General features: G+C 40.1%; 1 protein-coding gene across 1 annotated transcript; it reads left to right on the forward strand.

The window, feature by feature from the left end:
• The first annotated feature begins 297 nt into the window (after positions 1–297).
• LOC146674040 (uncharacterized) lies at positions 298–13,840 on the forward strand. The gene is made up of 4 exons (XM_085392991.1): positions 298–558; positions 6,154–6,587; positions 7,106–7,369; positions 9,865–13,840. The coding sequence occupies exons 2-4, from the start codon at positions 6,281–6,283 to the stop codon at positions 11,031–11,033; spliced, it is 1,740 nt and encodes a 579-aa protein (XP_085249117.1). The 5' UTR covers positions 298–558; positions 6,154–6,280; the 3' UTR covers positions 11,034–13,840.
• The last annotated feature ends 5,431 nt before the right edge of the window (positions 13,841–19,271 follow it).

Below are 19,271 nucleotides of genomic sequence, written 5' to 3' on the forward strand. Positions count from 1 at the left end.
TTGGGAGGAATAAAATCAAAATGTTGCCATAAAGGGGAGGACATCCTCCTCTTCTTAGTTGGCTCCATTCTCTCCTGACTTTCTCTCCTCACTCTCATAAACCTCCAAACTGTCTCCAAACTCTCACTAACCGCAACTCTCCATCAAACACCCACATTTTGAATGAAGTCTGAGGGGTTTATATCTCTATGATAGCTCGCGGCAAAGTTCGAACCACTTCCTGAACCAGTCACGTGGTACAGCCGGGCAGCGAGGCTTCGGACGTCATCATTTTCAGCTCCTCCCATAAATGAAGCAAGCCCCGATACGCCCATCGCGGAAACGCTCTCTCCATTACTCGACACAAGCTTTGAAGCCGCGATACAGAACGTCACATCACTAGTAAATATCATAAAAGATACTAACAAAGAACAAAGCGTAAAAGAAGAACAACAAGCAGAGTGAAAGTGAACCTGTAATGTGGAGGAAACGGACAGTGAGCGCAGTGTAACCGTGACAACGACACACGAGGACGGATTTAAAGTGATCATAAAATCGTCTCCAGACGGTCGTCGTTCGGTGAGTGGAACCAGATTCAGCTACAACAGCGATAAATACGCCTGTAGGGAGATGAAGAGTGCTAAAATACTGAGAAACGGATCTCTGATGAGTGTTTGCAGGGATGTGGTTCAGCAAGATAAAGACACACGACTCTAAAACATGCTGGCTTATCCATAAGATAATAATTTGGTGTGTATTGATGTTGAAAGGGAAAAAGAGAGTTCACAGAGTGTTACTGATTTAATATGCGGGTCAGCTGTGACAGCAGGTGTTAGTACCTGGGAAAGTCTGAAGTATTTATCACTATTCAATAGTGCCAAATAAACGATATAAATGCAACTGATGATGAAGAAAAGGTTGAAATTTTAGTAAAGTCACAAATCACGTCAGCTTTCTTTACATAGCACATTTACTGCAGGGCAACCTGCACCTGGCGAATAAAGCCTTGATTGATTGATTGATTGATTGATCGATTGGACAGTCAGGGATGAGTGCACTAACATACCTGGAGACTGCCGTTTTAATGAGTGTTTGCGCTCTCGAGTCACATGATAGGTGAGTCCTAGTAAATAATTTTTGAGAATGTGAACGTAACACATCCCTGGCTTTCTTTCAATATCTGTTTATTTTTATAAATTATACATGGCTTCAAGCTCACATTGAGGCCTGTGGGGCACTGAGACAACAGACAAATTTAAGTGTTTTTGATATATGAATATTTCATACTTTAAGGTTGCCTGTTTATTTAAGGGAGATGAACAATACATTATAATTGTACCTAATAATACCACAGACGACAGACTAAATAAATAGATTTTAGGTAGATGCTTGTGCATTCTTAAAGTCTTAACTGAGTAGGGCTGGGCGATATGACCCAAAATTCATATCTCGATATTCTTTAGCTGGATGGCAACATACGATGTATATCTCGATATTTTTTTAAAGCCATAAAGTAAGAACAAAAAGAGTTCTTAGTCAAAGCTGTGTCCCAAATCTCACACAGGCACTTTTAATAACAGTGTGCAATACACATACACTTATTCTTCTTTTTTATACTAAGTTAATATACTGTGTTGTGTTGTTTGTTGTGTTGTGATGTGTCATATCGTGTCGTGTTGTGTTATATGTAGTGCCGACGTAGGACAGTTTTTCCAATTTCATTGTACTACTGTACTATGACTGTGCAATGACAATAAAGAGTTATCTTATCTTATTAACATACAGCGTAGATTTACAAGAAAAACTTACTCAGAAATAAATTATTAGCATTTATTAAATAATAATGTTCCATAAATAAAATAAAAACAATGTTGTTTTTGTGCATAACCACAGGCTCACAATCGGGCAGTCAAAATGTAAACTAAAAGATAATAACAAAGATTTCGCAGCTCCTCTGTTGCCAGGTGCTTTTTTGCCCCACTGTATAACACTGGAGTCTGTCGCTGTTGTTTTAAATACTTTCTGCTGGATTTTGTCCCTGTCCTGTTTCCCTTTAGCTGTTTTTCTCTTTAAATAAAAAGTACAAAGTTTGCATTGTGATTATAAGTTAAAATTGGGTTTAACTTATGAGTTGCTACTACTACTACTACTCATTACTATGAGTAACTAAAGCTTTCAGACAAATATAGTGCTGCTATATATTAAAATAAGTCTGTCTCATTCTTATATAAAGTATTCATATATTCACTTTAAAAGAAAAACATTTTTCTGAGATGAAGTTGAGCTGAGAAGAAGTCATGATGTGATATGAAATTGAAATAAATGTATGTTAAATTTTCACTGAAGCTTACCATTTGAGTCGAGTTAAATTTCACCACTGATTATTTTTAGTAGAATATTTTTTTAATATATTAATAACATTTTAAGGTCCACTTATATTGTCAAAGTGAAACGAGACTAGTCTCACTGACTGCATTAGCTAAATTTATACTTTTTTGCCCCACTGTACAGTGGGGCAAAAAAGTATTTAGTCAGCCACCGATTGTGCAAGTTCCCCCACCTAAAATGATGACAGAGGTCAGTAATTTGCACCAGAGGTACACTTCAACTGTGAGAGACAGAATGTGAAAAGAAATCCATGAATTCACATGGTAGGATTTGTAAAGAATTTATTCGTAAATTAGGGTGGAAAATAAGTATTTGGTCACCTCAAACATGGAAAATCTCTGGCTCTCACAGACCTGTAACGTCTTGCACAATCGGTGGCTGACTAAATGCTTTTTTTGCCCCACTGTATTTTAGTTTTGCTGAGCCAAATAAGACAGGTCAGGGTGAAGAAGTGACAGCCAAAGAAAAGCTTACCACAAAACGGAAAAATTATGACAAATCAGACTATAAGGCAAAAAGAAAGTGCAGCTTTATGGTTTCATGGACAAAAGAATTTCTGTGGCTGCAATATGACGAGCTAAATAACCAGGGCTGCACATAAGTGGTCTGCAGGTGCGCATTCGCTGTCAAAATAAAAAACGCGCACAGGATAAGAAGTTGCATCTCGTGTTTGCGTACATAAGATTTTCTGGAGGAGGACAGACATTTGTTTAGAACTGTTAAAGATGTCTGTAATGTTATGTGCACATTGAGAATTTTAGCATCTCCTAGTGGTTAGCTTGGAGACTGCGGTCAAGTGAATTTTTATGTGGTTTAGCTTGTATTCCTATTGGATGTTTAGAGTCACATGAGTGGGGTAATGCAGGAAGCCATTTTAGTATTGGGATTTGCACAATGAGGCGTACCAGAAGTCTCCCTGTTTAATCCTTAAGCATCCACCTGTGTTATGCCATGGAGAAGCATTGTTTGTAAGTTTGAATTGTTTCATCTTTATAAGTAGTGAGTGTTGTATATTTTATTGATTTTATGCATATTTGGAGAGATTTATATATAAATGCCTAGATCTGTTCGCCATGTGAAGCAAATGCATAATTCTTTATTGCGCATATTTCTTTTTGTATTTTTTGTAGTTTGACAAGTTCTGGGAAATCACTGTAAGTTGTACGCTGATGAAGACAAACAAGTAAACAGCCCTCAACTTTACTTTCACGTCTGACTCATCATTCAACGCTTTCAGTGCTTACAGCATATGTTTAGCTATCTGTCACTTCGTGTACCAGAACCACGCATGCAGGGGACAGAATAATGTCGAAGAAGCAAGCTCCTTTAAGCAATTATTTTGGTGTTCCTCCACCTCCAAAGAAATGTCAGAAGGAGTCCGAACCACAAAAGAAGCACGTATTCTCGGAAAAGTGGTTGCAGGAGGTGAGCTGGCTTCAAACAAATGATGAACGCACAGAGATGTGGTGTGGAATGTGCCGTGAAAATCCCACTCTAGCGGACAAAAACAGTGCCTTTTATATGGATGCAAACGCGCGTTGCAACTTATCTGGTGCACGTCTTTTATTTTGACAGCGAATGCGCACATGCGGACCACTGATGTGCACCCATGTAAATAACAATGTTCTGCCGGGTGTGTTGTTGGTTTTCGATTTCTGAGTCGACAAGGACCTTTGTTACTAGGACCAGTCATTTTAAGAAAGGCCCCCATTAGAACCCATGAGAAATGCAAGAAATGCATTATTGCTCAGTCTGCAATATCTTTCCCAGAACAAACACCAATTGCCAATAACATACTAAAAATAAACCTGAAAATCAGTTTAAAACAGCGTACTATGTTGCAAAGAGTGAATTACCACTGACAAAATTTAGCAGTCTTTGCAAACTTCAAAAAGCAAATGGCCTAGATCTTGGTTCCACTTGTCTCTTACCCGTGACTTCAGTGGAAATTTCAAATTCAGGATCTGACACAGACTGATTCATGTCCTACACAGTTCTTACAAGTTCATAGAAATTTCTGTTCAATTAGAACCAAGTATTTGAGTTGATGATTGTAATTTTTATACAATGTTGTAATTTCTGTTTCAACAATTTTTTTGATTGTTTTGTTTCCGTTACAATATTATACTTTAGTGTATAATATTGTAACGGAAACAAAACAGGAAACAAAACATCAATCAAAGAATTGCTCTCTTTTTTTTTTATTCCGGCTACTTAAATTTATTTTTGGGCTACCAAAAACTGAAGAGTCCCTGCCCGAAGGGCTACCAGGAATTTTGAAATTTTGCAAGCCCTGTGAACCGTATATCCACAGTCACCGCAACGCTATGAATCCTGGGGATAGGTTGAGCCACCAAGGATACACGCAACCCATCCTTGAAATCCTGGGAAAAGGAGGACGCATCTGTGGGATGCATTTGGAGCAGACTTTTAACTGGGATAGCTGATAGATTTGTATTGTTTATTGTCATTTATGCTTAGAAATATTTAACCATATATGCTTAGAGGTGTATAATCGATTGTGTAGTGATAGGATGTGTGATCCTTAATAGTCTGCAAAGGCTTTGTGCTTATTTGCTTATTAGTGTTCTGGCATTCCCACCCACACTCTGGGAGCATGGGAGAGGGCATACCTTCTCTTATTGTTTTATGGTAGGATAAACGTGTCTATCTGTTTTAGGCTAAGTGCCTTTTGTTTAGATGAACTGCTGGATTTCCAGACCAGCAGGTTTAGGGACGTCATTTATGGGGTCACACTCTGACCACAGACACACACGCAAGGTACTCTTTGTGTGTTTGTAGACGTCATATGTTAATGAACCTATGTATATTCATGTAACCTTAATAAAAGAGCAGTGTTACGGGGGAGCGGACGAGAGCGACTGGGGCCAAGCGAAGGAACGACGCTTGTCGTGGTTCTCTCCCTCATGCATGAGTAACACGAAGAACTTTGCCTACTTGGTGTTTAATGCTGTTTGCTGTGTAGTTGAATTGTCCTTAATGTTCCAGCGAATAGGTTTGTAGCATAAACCTATCAATAGCCTTCATCACCTGGCTGTGGCATAATCGGCCTCCAAAGGATGCGGCCTATGAATTGGGACACAGCTATTGACTTATCTTGGACTTTATTTCATTTAGACACACAGTCAGAAATGTTTTGAGATTATTTAAAAAAATGATATTGTGCTCATAAATATATTATTTGTTATAAATATTGATTAGTGTGTAATTAAATCGTCTAGTAAATTGATGCGTTCTCATAAACGTGTTGGATGAATTCAGTGTGCATTTTAAATGCTCAGCAAACTGCAAGATGAAAGGATGGTGTGTGTTACAACATGTTAGCCCACATGACACAGTTGACTTCAAGTGATATTAAACTGTTTAATATTGTATATGAAAAAGGCACAATTCCATCAGTCAGGAAGCAGATAATAGTAAACTAGTTAAAAACCCATCGTATTGTTGGGGAGAGAATGAAAACAGATGAAGCTGATTTTTAGATACTAACAGTCTCTTCTCTGGGGATCAGAGTGGGTTTCATAAAGGAGGGACGATGGATAGTTTGTTATATTTGGAATCAGAAATCAGGAAAGCTCAAACAAATAAGGAAATGATGATAGCAGTCTTCTTTAATACAGCCATACAACATGTTCTGGAAAGAGAGACTCCTCATTAAACTCAGAAATCTACGAGTAAATGGATGATTGTTCTATTGAATTATAAGATTGATGAAAGAATATAATTATCCTTGTTTTTCCTGCTATTCTCCTGTCCACACTCCAGTCCAGTAGGCGGGATTAATGCAACTGTAAGCTGATTTGTCAAACGCCATCAGGCCCCGAAGAAGAACGGAGGAGGACAGCACTACTGTGGTAGAGGAGCGGTGTGTGTGCAGACATGGCTGCTGTTGATGAAGCGGACTGAACTTGGAGGAGAGACACAAACTGAAGTATTGATCCCGTCACATCAGTGTGGATCTGATACCAACGTCTGGATCGCTTCATCGATGCTTGTATCGATCCGCTCAGCCCCAGTTGAAGCAGCGATGAGTTCAGTTCAGTATCTGAGAGAGTTCATCAAGGAGAGACTAACTGCTGTTTGTGAAGAAATCTTCTCAGAGGTTCAAAAAACCATCGTCCAGTATGAGGAGGAGATCAACCGTCAGCACAGACTGCTGGATATCAGCTGGAAACCCGACAGAAACTCACACATCATAGGTATGGACATGTTTTTAACTCTGTGCTGTTCAAGCTCAGATTCTTCAGTGTGACTGACTTTACTAGAAGATGTTAAACTGGGTATTTATCAGTGCTGTGGGTCAGTGTCCAGTGATGGACTATGTTGGACTGGTGCAGGTCCATGGTCACTGATAGGTTAGGTTTTAAAACATTTTAATTGATTTATTCATTAAACTTTTTTTTCTCTAACAGATTCCAGTGTTGAGTACATCAGGTGTGTTTTAGATCCTCTGTAAACACTGAGACTGTGCAGTAAAGATCTAGTTAGATGTCAGCAGAAAACACATTTAACAAGTTGTTAACAGACTTCTCTGCAGTTGAAGTGAAGCTTCATTTAAAGAAGGATTTCACACACTGATGTTTTCATGGTGTCACCCTGCAGTTTAGTTTGGGAAACGTCGATGCTAACATGTTAGCATGTAGCTTTTAAAAGATAGTTTGAGTTTTTATATCAACACATTTGTAATTATTGTTCTTGTGTTTCTTTGTTCCTCAAGACCTCCCACAACAACATGACTGTGAGGAAGAGGGGGGTCTGGATGAGCAGCAGGTCTGTAACCAGGAGAGGAACTCCAGTCTGGACCAGGAAGACCCAGAGCCTCCACAGATTAAAGAGGAACAGGAGGAACTCTGCAGCAGTCAGGAGGGAGAGCAGCTTGGACTGAAGGAGGAGGCTGAAGGCATTATTGTCTGGACTGATGAAGAGCAGCTCAGACTGCTGGAGACCATCTCTAAACCTGAGATAAACTTACACAGAATAGGTATGTAAGACTGTGATGTTTTAATAACAGTGAATATGACTCATGTGTGTCACAGTGGAACAATGGGTAGCGCTGTTGGCTCACAGCAACAAGGTCCTGAGTTTGACTCCACCATGTGGCCGGGCCTTTCTGTGTGGAGTTTGCATGTTCTCCCCTTGTTCACTCTCCAGAGACATGCAGACAGCTGGGTTAGGTTAGTTGGTTGCATTTATTTTCAGAGGCACAGGAAGAATTGAAGGTCCAAAAGTAAAAAGCAGCATGAATGAATCTCTTTGGCATAATTTTCTATTTTCATTTACATAAATGCATTTCCACCATTAATTCATGCAAAAAGGTGAAAAATTAGTGCATAAGAATTCAGCAGAATGAAAGATGTGAAACATCTGAGTTTCAAATTTCCACCCACTGCTCAGACAAAATCTGCACAGAGACACAAAGCCAACAACACAAGTTTCATTTTGTTCTGTTATCAGTTTAAGTTTAAGAATTACATGTTTCCTCTGCACCATGGAAATGGTGAGATTTGAACAGTTTACAGGTCTGAGTAAGTATGAATAAATATTTCTATTCTGTTTTGGAAAAAATGAATTCAGAGTTTCTAAACTGAAATTTATCAAACGAAGAGAGTTTTCATGACATTTCAGGCACAGCCAAAACACTGTGTAAGAGAGCTCTGCCCCAGCATGCCTTCTTATAACTATAGCCAATCCAGACATCCACATTCATTTAACAAAAAACATTTATTTATTTCTAGGGCTGCCATGATTAGTCTACCATCAAAATCGTCCACCACTAATTTAATAGTCAACGTGTCGTGTGAAGTTTTGTAAGATTTAAGATTGTAATAACGGACTGAAACAGAAGATGACAGCACTGCATGTACAAGAATGACAGCTGCTGTTATACCCCGAAGAAGAAGCAGTGTCCGGTATCATAGCTGTGTCCAAATTCAGGGCCTGCATCCTTCGGAGTCTGCATTTGTAGGCCATTACGTTGCAGCGATGCAATGAAGGCTGTCCAAATTCGAAGACTCCTCCAAATGGTAAATGGCCTGTATTTGTATAGCACTTTACTAGTCCCTAAGGACCCCAAAGCGCTTTACACAACCAGTCATCCACCCATTCACACACTGGTGATGGCAAGCTACATTGTAGCCACAGCCACCCTGAGGCGAGGATGCCGGACACTGGTACCACCATGCCCTCTGACCACCACCAGTAGGCAACGGGTGAAGTGTCTTGCCCAAGGACACAACGACCGAGACTGTCCAAGCCCGGGCTCGAACCGGCAACCTTCCGATTACAAGGCGAACTCCCGACTCTTGAGCCACTATCAAGAGTTGGGCTGCATCACCATGCGGCCGACAAATGCGTCCTTCATTTCCCCAGATATGAAGGCTGGGTTGGGTGTATCCTTCGTGGCCCAACCTATCCCAGGAATTATAACGCGCCCCAGCCAATTTACGTTCCCAACAATGGCGGCAGCTACTTAATTTTGTCACCCAGAAAGAGTAATATTAAAACTAACTTTTAACATATTTTCAGGTGAGAAATGTAGCTGTGTAAACTTCAGATATCTGCACGGTTTATCAAGACATCACCTATTTGCAAAAGTGCTCTGACGTTTTCAGAGACGTCTGTTACCCACCAGCTCGATAGCTAGTGTAGGAATGTTTAGCTGATTTTAGAGTTTAGAAATGTGTTAACATAGAATGTAGAACTATTGTAGAGACACTGCCCTCAATATAATAAAGGCCTGACTGTGTCGTGAACTTAGGAGTAGTTTGTAGGAGACCCCTCCCCCACTTGAACTGTGAAAGTAAAACCGAGAGGAGTTAATGCTGAGTGGAAATTCCCCAGAGAATGTTTGGGTGGGGGTCTCAACATTTGTAACTGGATAACTGTGGTCTGGAAGGGAGAAGGGTTTTATGACCTAGGGAGTCACCTACACCCACAGTGTTTTAACTGTCACGCACACACATCCACATGCACACTCACTCATGTGCACTCACACATACACACAGGTATGCATACACAGTCACTCACGAGCACTCACATAGAGACGTGGGAACGCGCACATGTAGGCATTCATGTGCTCGTGCACATAGACACAGACAAAGTTTGCAACACACCGTGGGGGTTTTATGATGGGGTCGCCCATACAAAACTGTGTTTCACAGACAAAGGAGTGAAGATTTATAAAGATGACTAAAGGTTTTGTGAAATGACTACTGAGTTCTGGTGCCGTCTCTGGAAGTTTCGACGAATAAAAGAACCGGGGTAAAACTGATTTCGCAACACTAGCCAGGGGTTCAAGGCACAAGAAGAACTCAAAGTTTTCAAACCTCCTAATTTTTCACATATTTATACACTTTAAATTTCAGTGGTATATATGAGCAACATACTCAAGATGTAGAGATCTGCTAATGGTTTAGACCAGTAAATATTTTCTCAAATGTTTGTTTTGCTATCATTTTGTCCCCTTTGTGCCTTTAGATGTCCATCAGCAGCATACTTTTAAAGAAGAGGATGTTCTTACAGACCAGCAGGTCTTTAACCAGGAGAGGAACTCCAGTCTGGACCAGAAGGACCCAGAGCCTCCACAGATTAAAGAGGAGCAGGAGGAACTATGCAGAAGTCAGGAGGGAGAGCAGCTTGGACTGAAGCAGGAGACTGATACTTTCAAGGTGACACCTGCTTATGAGAAAAGTGACCACAGTGAACCAGAACCAAACAGCGAGCAGCTCCTTTCTCACAGCTCTGCTGAAGTAGAGAGCCGAGATTATGAAGAAAATGGGCATGTGGACTCAAGGTCAACTAGAAATGCAGAGCTGAAGAAGAGGCATCACAGTCAGAGAGTAGACAACAGTCCTGTGTCAGTGAGTCAAAGTAGAACAGACACAAAGAACAAGTCTGTACAATGTGACGTGTGTGGAAAAACTTTACCTGATAAATACAAACTGATTGCACATCTAAGAGTTCACACAGGTGAGAAGCCATATTCTTGTAGCACCTGTGGGAAAAGATTTTCTGACTCATCAGCGTTAAAAAAACACATGAGAATTCACACAGGTGAGAAACCTTATTCTTGTAGCACCTGTGGGAAAAGATTTTCTGACTCATCAGCGTTCAACACACACAAGAGAGTTCACACAGGTGAGAAGCCATATTCTTGTAGCACCTGTGGGAAAAGATTTGCTACCTCATCAGCGGTGAAAACACACACGAGAGTTCACACAGGTGAGAAGCCATATTGTTGTAGCACCTGTGGGAAGAAAATTTGTACCTTGTCAGCATTCAAAACACACATGAGAGTTCACACAGGTGAGAAGCCATATTGTTGTAGCACCTGTGGGAAAAGATTTTCTGACTCATCAGCGTTTAAAAAACACAGGAGAATTCACACAGGTGAGAAACCTTATTCTTGTAGCACCTGTGGGAAAAGATTTGCTGACTCATCAGGATTCAAAACACACACGAGAATTCACACAGGTGAGAAGCCACATTCTTGTAGCACTTGTGGCAAAGGATTTATTCAGAAGTCACGTTTGGACTGCCATGTAAGAATTCACACAGGTGAGAAACCGTATCCTTGTAGCATCTGTGGGAAAAGTTTTGTCGATAAGCTACAATTAAAGAAGCACATGAGAATTCATACGGTGTAAAAGGTATATACTTAGAAAATGTGGGACAGCTGTGAGTCATTGCTGAACACCTGAGTGAAAAGATGATCCATATTCAAATTTTTTTTTCTTTTTTTCCAGAGAAGTAAAGAACTCTCAGCATTGTTTGTTCAGTTTATTACATTATTCTATTAATTGCATCAGGAAAACTGATCTTACATTTCATGAGGGTTAAGGTTCAGTATGCTCTTTTCGATTGGTTCATTGTTTAGCTCTGTTTATTATTATTGCTTTATATCCTATAATGGGAGAAATGGACCCCAATCCAGTCTTCTGGTTAATAGTTGTAATCATTTGCTCAACTGAGTTTAAGTCACAATAAAAATGAAGAAAGTGAGCAACAGTCAAGAATTGTGTTTATTCTTGTAAGGGAGCAAAAGTATCAAATACCAAGTTTCATGCTTGAAGGGGGAAGTCCCCAGTATATTTTGTCAGTCCCACCTAAGGATGGGTATCGTCAGTGTTGGGGAGTAACGGAATACATGTACCACCGTTACGTATTTAAAATACAAAATATGAGTAACTGTATTCCCTTACAGTTACCGTTTAAAAAGGTGGTATTCAGAATACAGTTACTTTGTTGAAATAAATGGATTACACTGCGGTACTTTCCTGTTTCATATTGTCGCGGGTCAGGACTGTTTGGGTTTTGTTTGACAGCTACGTTCTGTTGTTCCAGGCGGCAGCGTTACGGTTGCCATGGTTACAGGGCGACGCTCTCTCTCTTTCTGTGACTGTGTGTTTCCTGGGTGAGAGAGCGCCTTTTCGTTGTTGTTGTTGGTGTGCTAAGCTAACAGGCAGAATGCTACAAGCATAGCTCTAAAGAATGTAGCATCATGGGCAGTGTAGTCCGTGTTGCGGGGAGAATGGACTGCCATACACGTTATGGGTCTGTGAGCGCGAGAAAAAGGGGAGTGGAAAGGTACGAGTTGTCGTCGAGAAAAAACGGGAGCTGGAAGCATGTAAATATAATAACCACTTCAGCCAAGAAGAGTGCCTGACGAGCCCAGTTGTAAGTAAGCTATTAAGACTCGACTGTAAACAGTGTTCGTGTTTTCCTCCGAAAACAATAAGTTCCGTTGGAACAGTCTTTCAACGCCTCTCTCTGTCTCTCGCAAGAAAAGTTGACCCACACAACAAAGTAAAGCTATTTTTCGGCTACGAGCCGACAGGGACCCCGCCCTATTAGTCAGAGGTCCCTTTACTACAGTTCGGAGTCGCGGACCTTCAGTAATAGTAATAAATCACACAGCAATAATACATTCACGTTGTTGTAAAAAGCATGATAATATATTAAGTAATCCAAAGTATTCAGAATACGTTACTGTCATTGAGTAACGTAACGGAATACGTTACAGAATACATTTTGGGGAATGTATTCTGTATTCTGTAATGGAATACATTTTAAAAGTAACCTTCCCAACACTGGGAATCGTTTAGGTTTTATCCGATACCGGTGCCAAATCGGTACTTTTGAAATGGTGCCGGTGCTCAAACGGTGCTCAAACCGGTGCTTAAAGAATGGAGAACACAAAATTGGTCCAAAAACCTCTCATGTTCAGCTGTTTTTTTGTAAAGACATAACAATGTTAGCCTTTTCTGCAGCTATGGGGCATATATGGTATCACTCTTGGCTGGAAGCAGTGCTTAAACAATGGAAAAAAACACAAACTTTGTCCAAAAACCTCTCATGTTTAGCTGTTTCCCTTTTTCTTTGGTCATTTTAGCCTTTTTGGCCAGGGTGAAGGGAGTATCTGCCATCAAACAAGAAGACAGCCATATGTAGCTATGATGATGTTTGCTAGTTCACCTTACATGCATTAATGTAATAACGTGGTTAGCCTACTCAACGTAAATTACACACGAACAACATAAAGCTTCTCACGCAGAGAAGAACGGCTGCTGCTGCCATCATCATCCGTCATCATTTCTGCTACACTGGCAGGGCTAGGGGCCAGGACTCTCCTCTTCGGGTTTGTGGGGGATGTTTCTAAATCCAGGTCCGATAACAGGCACCACACCCGCAGTAGATGTGCTCGGTGTGAGGTCTCACAGCAAGCTATCAAATACGGCGCATTTCTCGGCTTTTAAAAAAAAAAAAAACTCTATGCGTCGCCAGGTGTTTCATCGGATTCAAGGTGTTGACAGTATCACAGTATCAGCTTAAAGCACTTGTTGCAGGCTGCTGAGTTTGCATATTTTGCTGTGAAGTACAGCCAGACTTTTGACCGCTTCACCTTGGGCATTTTTAATCTGTAGCTCTGCTCTAAAAGAACGTACGTACCTGCACCCACCTACTATCCTCGGAAACGTAAAATGATTGGCTAGAAGTGTATCACAGCTCAGGAAAAAAAAGCACCGAAATGTGCGCTGCTTTTCAGTCTGGTTACTACCGTTTATGTCAGAACCGGTGCCATCATGGCACTGGACACCGGTACCCATCCCTAGTCCCACCCTCCTTTGCCATAAAACTGTCACACGATAACTAATTTCCTTCTAGACGCTTTTGAGAAGCCTCTAGAACAGGGGTCTGAAACTCGCGGCCCGCAGGCCATTTGTGGCCCACGTCACCTGTACTTGCAGCCCGCATATTGATGTGACAAATTTTTTTTTTTTTTTTTAATTAGTATACAAAAAAAAAATGATTTAATATGACGGCAGAGTGTTACAGGCATGGCCCTTTAAGACTGTAGCCTCATGGTGTAGCCCGTGCTACAGGGAGAAAGTGTGGGACCACCCCTCCCTGTGTGTGTGTGTGTGTGTGTGTGTGTGTGTGTGTGTGAGCGTGAGGGAGGGAGGGAGAAAAAGTAAAGTCAAAAACTATGAGGTGTTACCGAGCATAAATGGGAGATGGAAGCATGTAAATATGCTGACGAGCCCAGTTGTAAGTAAGCTAGCTAGCTTAGCTTAGCTCATAGCCGACTCGTTAGCACCATGGCTACTTCAACTGTCCCTCCTGCACTTTCCTGCTCATTGTGTCAGATGTTTAGTTATTCCTCGGCCTCCCTTAGCAGTAATAATACTTGTAAGAAATGTATCATATTTATAGTTCTGGAGGCCAGGATTACTGAATTGGAGACTCTGCTTCGCACCCTTCATTCACCCATAGCTAGCCAGGCCCCTGTAGCTGGTGCAGCCGAAGATAGCGTTGGCCCCGCTAGCTGTTCCCCGGCAGATCTCAAGCAGCTGGGGAAAGAGGGCAGCTGGGGGGTCAAAATCTGGTAATTGGTGATTCTGTTCTCAGACATGTGAACCTAGGGACACTGGCAACCATAGTCAATTGTCTTCCAGGGGCCAGAGCAGGCGACATTGAAGGAAATTTAAAACTACTGCCTAAGGGTAAACGTAAATACAGTAAAATCATAATTCACGTCGGCAGTAATGACACCCGGTTACACCAATCGGAGGTCACTAAAATCAATATTCAATCGGTGTGTAACTTTGCCAAAACAATGTCGGACTCTGTAGTTTTCTCTGGTCCCCTCTCCAATCAGACCAGGAGTAACATGTTTAGCCGCATGGTCTCCTGAAATTGCTGGCTGTCTGAGTGGTGTCCAAGAAACGATGTGGTCTTCATAGATAATTGGCAAACCTTCTGGAAGAAACCTGGTCTTGTTAGGAGAGACGGCATCCATCCCACTTTGGATGGAGCAGCTCTCATTTCTAGAAATATGAACAAATTTATTAAACCCCCCAAAATATGACAATCCACAGTTGGGACCAGGAAGCAGAGTTGCAGTCTTACACGCCTCTCTGCAGCTTCTCTCCTCCTGCTACCCCCCCCCCCCCCCCCAAAAAACCCATTTCCATTGAGACTGTGTCAGCTCCCAAAAAGACAAAAAATAAACTAAAAACCAGCAACAAACTTAAATATAAAAAATCACAAAGAAAGAACAGTACCTGGTTGCAGCCAGATGATTATGTTAGTTTAAATGAATCAACACTCCCGAGTCATTCTAACTACCAGAAACCTCAAAGCACAGGCCGAGGGGGTGGTGTGGCAGCAATTTTTCACACCAGCCTATTAATTAATGAAAGACCAAGACAGACTTTTAATTCATTTGACAGCCTGATGCTTAACCTTGTTCACCCCAGCTGTAAAACTCAGAAACCAGCCTTACTTGTTATCATCTATCGTCCACCTGGGCCTTACACAGAGTTTCTCTCTGATTTCTCAGACTATATATCTGATTTAGTTCTCAGCTCAGATAAAATAATTATTGTGGGTGATTTTCACATCCATGTAGATGCTAAAAATGACAGCCTCAATATGGCATTTAATCTCTTATTAGACACAATTGGCTTCTCTCAAAATGTAAAAGAACCCACCCACCACTTTAATCACACTCTAGATCTTGTTTTAACATATGGCATAAAACCGGAACATTTAACAGTGTTTCCTGAAAACCCTTTCCTGTCTGATCATTTCCTGATAACATTTACATTTACAATAATTGATTACACAGCGATGGAGAGTAGACTTTATCAAAGTAGATGTCTTTCTGAAAGCGCTGTAACTAAGTTTAAGAATATAATATAATAGAATTAGAATAGAATTCAACTTTATTGTCATTGCACAGGTACAGGGCAACGAAATGCAGTTTGCATCCTTCCACTGTTATCATCTTCAATGCTCATAGAGCAGAGCAGCTATCTGAACACTACCCCATCAGAGATCAATTAACTTGTTAATAATTTTACCTCCTCACTACGTACGACTCTAGATACTGTAGCTCCTGTGAAACTGTGAAGGACGCTAGCATCAACTAGCTAGCTGGTCGTCACGGCAAAGCTACAAGAGCGTCTCTCAGCATGGGCCCGAAAAAAGTTCTGTCAGCCGAGGAAGGTGACGATATTAAGAAGTCGCTGGAGTTTATGACAGAGGAGATTTCTACTGTCAAACTGCAGCAGAAAGCCATCCTGGACCTGGTCGAGGAAGTTAAGGCTCTCCGCATCCAGAACGCCGAGAAGGATCGGTGGCTGGCGTACCTGGAGAACAGAGTGGCGGATTTGGAGCTGTACACCCGGATGAACGATGTTATCATCACGGGGCTTCGCATCAAACCCCGGTCATACGCCCGGGCGGTCGCCACTGACAATGTAGGAGGGCCAGGAGAGGAAGATGTCAACTCCACGGAGCATCAAGTGGTTACCTTTCTACGGTCCAAAGGTGTGGAAGTGGATTATAACAACATTGAGGCTTGGCACCCTCTACCCCGAAAAAATGACAGTGACAAACCAGCCATCATTGTGAGATTTGCAAACACAAAACACAAAACAGCACTGTTAAAACAAGGAAAGAAACTGAAAGGATCCGATGTCTTCATGAACGAACATCTGATAAAAAGAAATGCGGACATTGCCAGGAAAGCACGTTACTTGAAGAAACAGGGAAAAATTTGTTATGTCTATCTGTGGTGATTTTAATATTGACCTGTTGAATCCGAAAAAGCATAAAATGACCGACGAATTCCTAAACACTATGTACAGTTTGAGTTTACATCCTAAAATAACCAGGCCTAGCAGAATTACACCACATTGTGCCAACTTACTTGACAATATTTTCACTAACAATATGGAAAACAACATTGTGAGCGGAATATTAATTAATGACATCAGTGATCACCTACCAGTTTTTGCAGTTTATGACACTAATTATAAGAAAAATCAGCATGAAGAACAACTGAGATACAGACGTGTAAGGACAGAAGAAACTATGAATGCATTTAAGAACGATCTATTAAATCAGGACTGGGACAATGTGTACAAAGAAGCTGATATTGATATTGCATATGGCATATTTTTAAGAATATTCATGGAGTTGTACGATAAAAACTGTCCAACAATAAAATACAACAGAAAGCACAAATATTCAGATAGACCATGGATCACTAAGGGTTTACAAAATGCATGTAAAAAGAAAAATACACTCTATAGGGAATACCTAAAACAAAGAACAAAAGATGCTGAAAATAAATATAAAAAATACAAAAATAAGTTGACCAATATTATACGTGTATGTAGAAAGGAGTATTATAGTAAAATATTGAACAACAATAAACATAATATGAGGGGAATATGGGATGTTTTAAACGGTATCATTAAAAATAATTCTGGACAACAAAGTTATCCACAATACTTTATCGATAATGGCAATATTATGGAAAACACTGCTGATAAGGTCAACAGCTTTAATCATTATTTTGTAAATATTGGACCAAAACTGGCAGAACAAATTCCTGAGTCACTGCCATCAGTAGAATGTAGTGAAAATGTGATTGATAGGAACCCTAACTCAATGTTCCTCACATCAGTGGAGGAAAAAGAAATAATTGACATTGTACACATGTGTAAATATAAAACATCTACTGATTGTAATGATATTGACATGAAAATCGTCAAGAAGGTCATTGAAGGAATTCAGACGGGAAAAGTGCCAAACAAAATGAAAATAGCTAAAGTTGTGCCGCTGTATAAAACTGGGGATAGACGCCACTTCACAAATTACAGGCCTGTTTCTTTACTACCACAATTCTCCAAAATCCTAGAAAACCTGTTTAATAAACGATTAGACAAATTCTTAGATAAATATAAATTACTCTCTGACAGTCAATATGGATTCAGATCAAAAAGATCAACATCTCTGGCATTAATCGAATCAATTGAGGAGATTACGAATGCTATAGATCAGAAACGGTATGCAGCTGGAGTATTTCTGGATCTCAAGAAAGCATTCGACACAATCAATCATGACATATTAATTAATAAACTGGAACGGTACGGGATTAGGGGGGTTGTACTGCAATGGGTGAAAAATTATTTAAGTGACAGGAAACAATTTGTGAAGCTGGGTGTCCATTCCTCATCATGCTTGGACATTGCTTGTGGTGTTCCACAAGGCTCTGTACTGGGTCCAAAATTATTTATATAAATGATATTTGTAAGGCATCTGATATATTAAAATTAGTATTATTTGCAAATGAGATATATATATATATATATATATATATATATATATATATATATATATATATATATATATATACACACACACACACACACACACACACACACTTATATAATATTAGTACTTATATATTAGTACGGATTGTAGGTTGTGTATCCTTGAGGTGTTAATGGGGTTATTGAAAATGTGTGTGTATATACGTATGTATGGATAGATAGAAACATATATGTGTATATATTAAAAAAAAAGATTACACATAACATATAATGTAATTGCAAGGAGGTATTTCTGTAGTCTATTGATACTAGATAGTGGAAAAGGGGTTGGATTAAATAAGCTTATGCTTCTTCCTGCTCCTTTTTGAGCATGAACGTTATTTGGAGTTGTGGTTGCTCGTTTTCCTTTTGTTTTGCTTTGATTCATTTGTCTCTTTTAATTCTATTTTTTGTACTTTTTCAACATGTTCAAAATAAAGATTCAATCAATCAATCAAAACTAAGGCCTCAAATCAGTACCTGACTCCATGGTATAATTCTCAAACACGTAGCCTAAAGCAGATAACTCGTAAATTTAGAAGATCATCATTTAGCCTGGAGAAATAGTTTGCTACTTTAAAAGAAAGCCCTCCGGAAAGCCAGAACATCTTACTATTTGTCACTGATTGAAGAAAATAAGAACAACCCCAGGTTTCTCTTCAGCACTGTAGCCAGGCTGACAAAAAGTCAGAGCTCTTTTGAGCCAACCATCCCTTTAACGTTAACTAGTAATGATTTCATGAGCTTCTTCACAAATAAAATTTTAATCATTAGAGAAAAAAATTACCAATAATCATCTCACAGATGTAATATTATCTACAGCTACTTTTAGTACCATTGATGTTAAGTTCGACTCCTTTTCTCCAATTGATCTTTCTGAGTTAACTTCAATAATTACTTCAGAATCAGAAAGGGTTTTATTGCCAAATGTTGAGCAGGTTTACAACATTAGGAAATTGCTGCCGTGCTTCAGTGCAAACATACTGTCATAGAAAAATAAAAATAAGAATAAGAATTAAAAGTGCTAAGTAGATAGATATATACATGATATATACATGAGTGCAGGTGGTGATCAGTGCCAAACATGGAATGATGCAGTGAACACAGCGTATGGTCATGTGCCAGGGGTGGGAACAGTCATACGGTTATTGTTCATGTGTCCGACAGCAGAGGGGAAGAAACTGTTCTTATGGCGAGAGGTTCTGGTGCGAATGGACC

Source organism: Rhamphochromis longiceps, linkage group LG3 (genome assembly GCF_057381845.1).
Source record: "Rhamphochromis longiceps isolate RC_006_pf linkage group LG3, R_longiceps_female_GT1.1, whole genome shotgun sequence".
NCBI lineage: Eukaryota > Metazoa > Chordata > Actinopteri > Cichliformes > Cichlidae > Rhamphochromis > Rhamphochromis longiceps.

Bases quoted from the DNA above. Each gene is read 5' to 3' on its own strand.
- LOC146674040 (XM_085392991.1), top strand. From the start codon at position 6,281: ATGAAGCGGACTGAACTTGGAGGAGAGACACAAACTGAAGTATTGATC. The intron at 6,588-7,105 runs GTATGGACATGT...TTGTTCCTCAAG, and splicing joins CAGAAACTCACACATCATAG to ACCTCCCACAACAACATGAC. The intron at 7,370-9,864 runs GTATGTAAGACT...TTGTGCCTTTAG, and splicing joins GATAAACTTACACAGAATAG to ATGTCCATCAGCAGCATACT.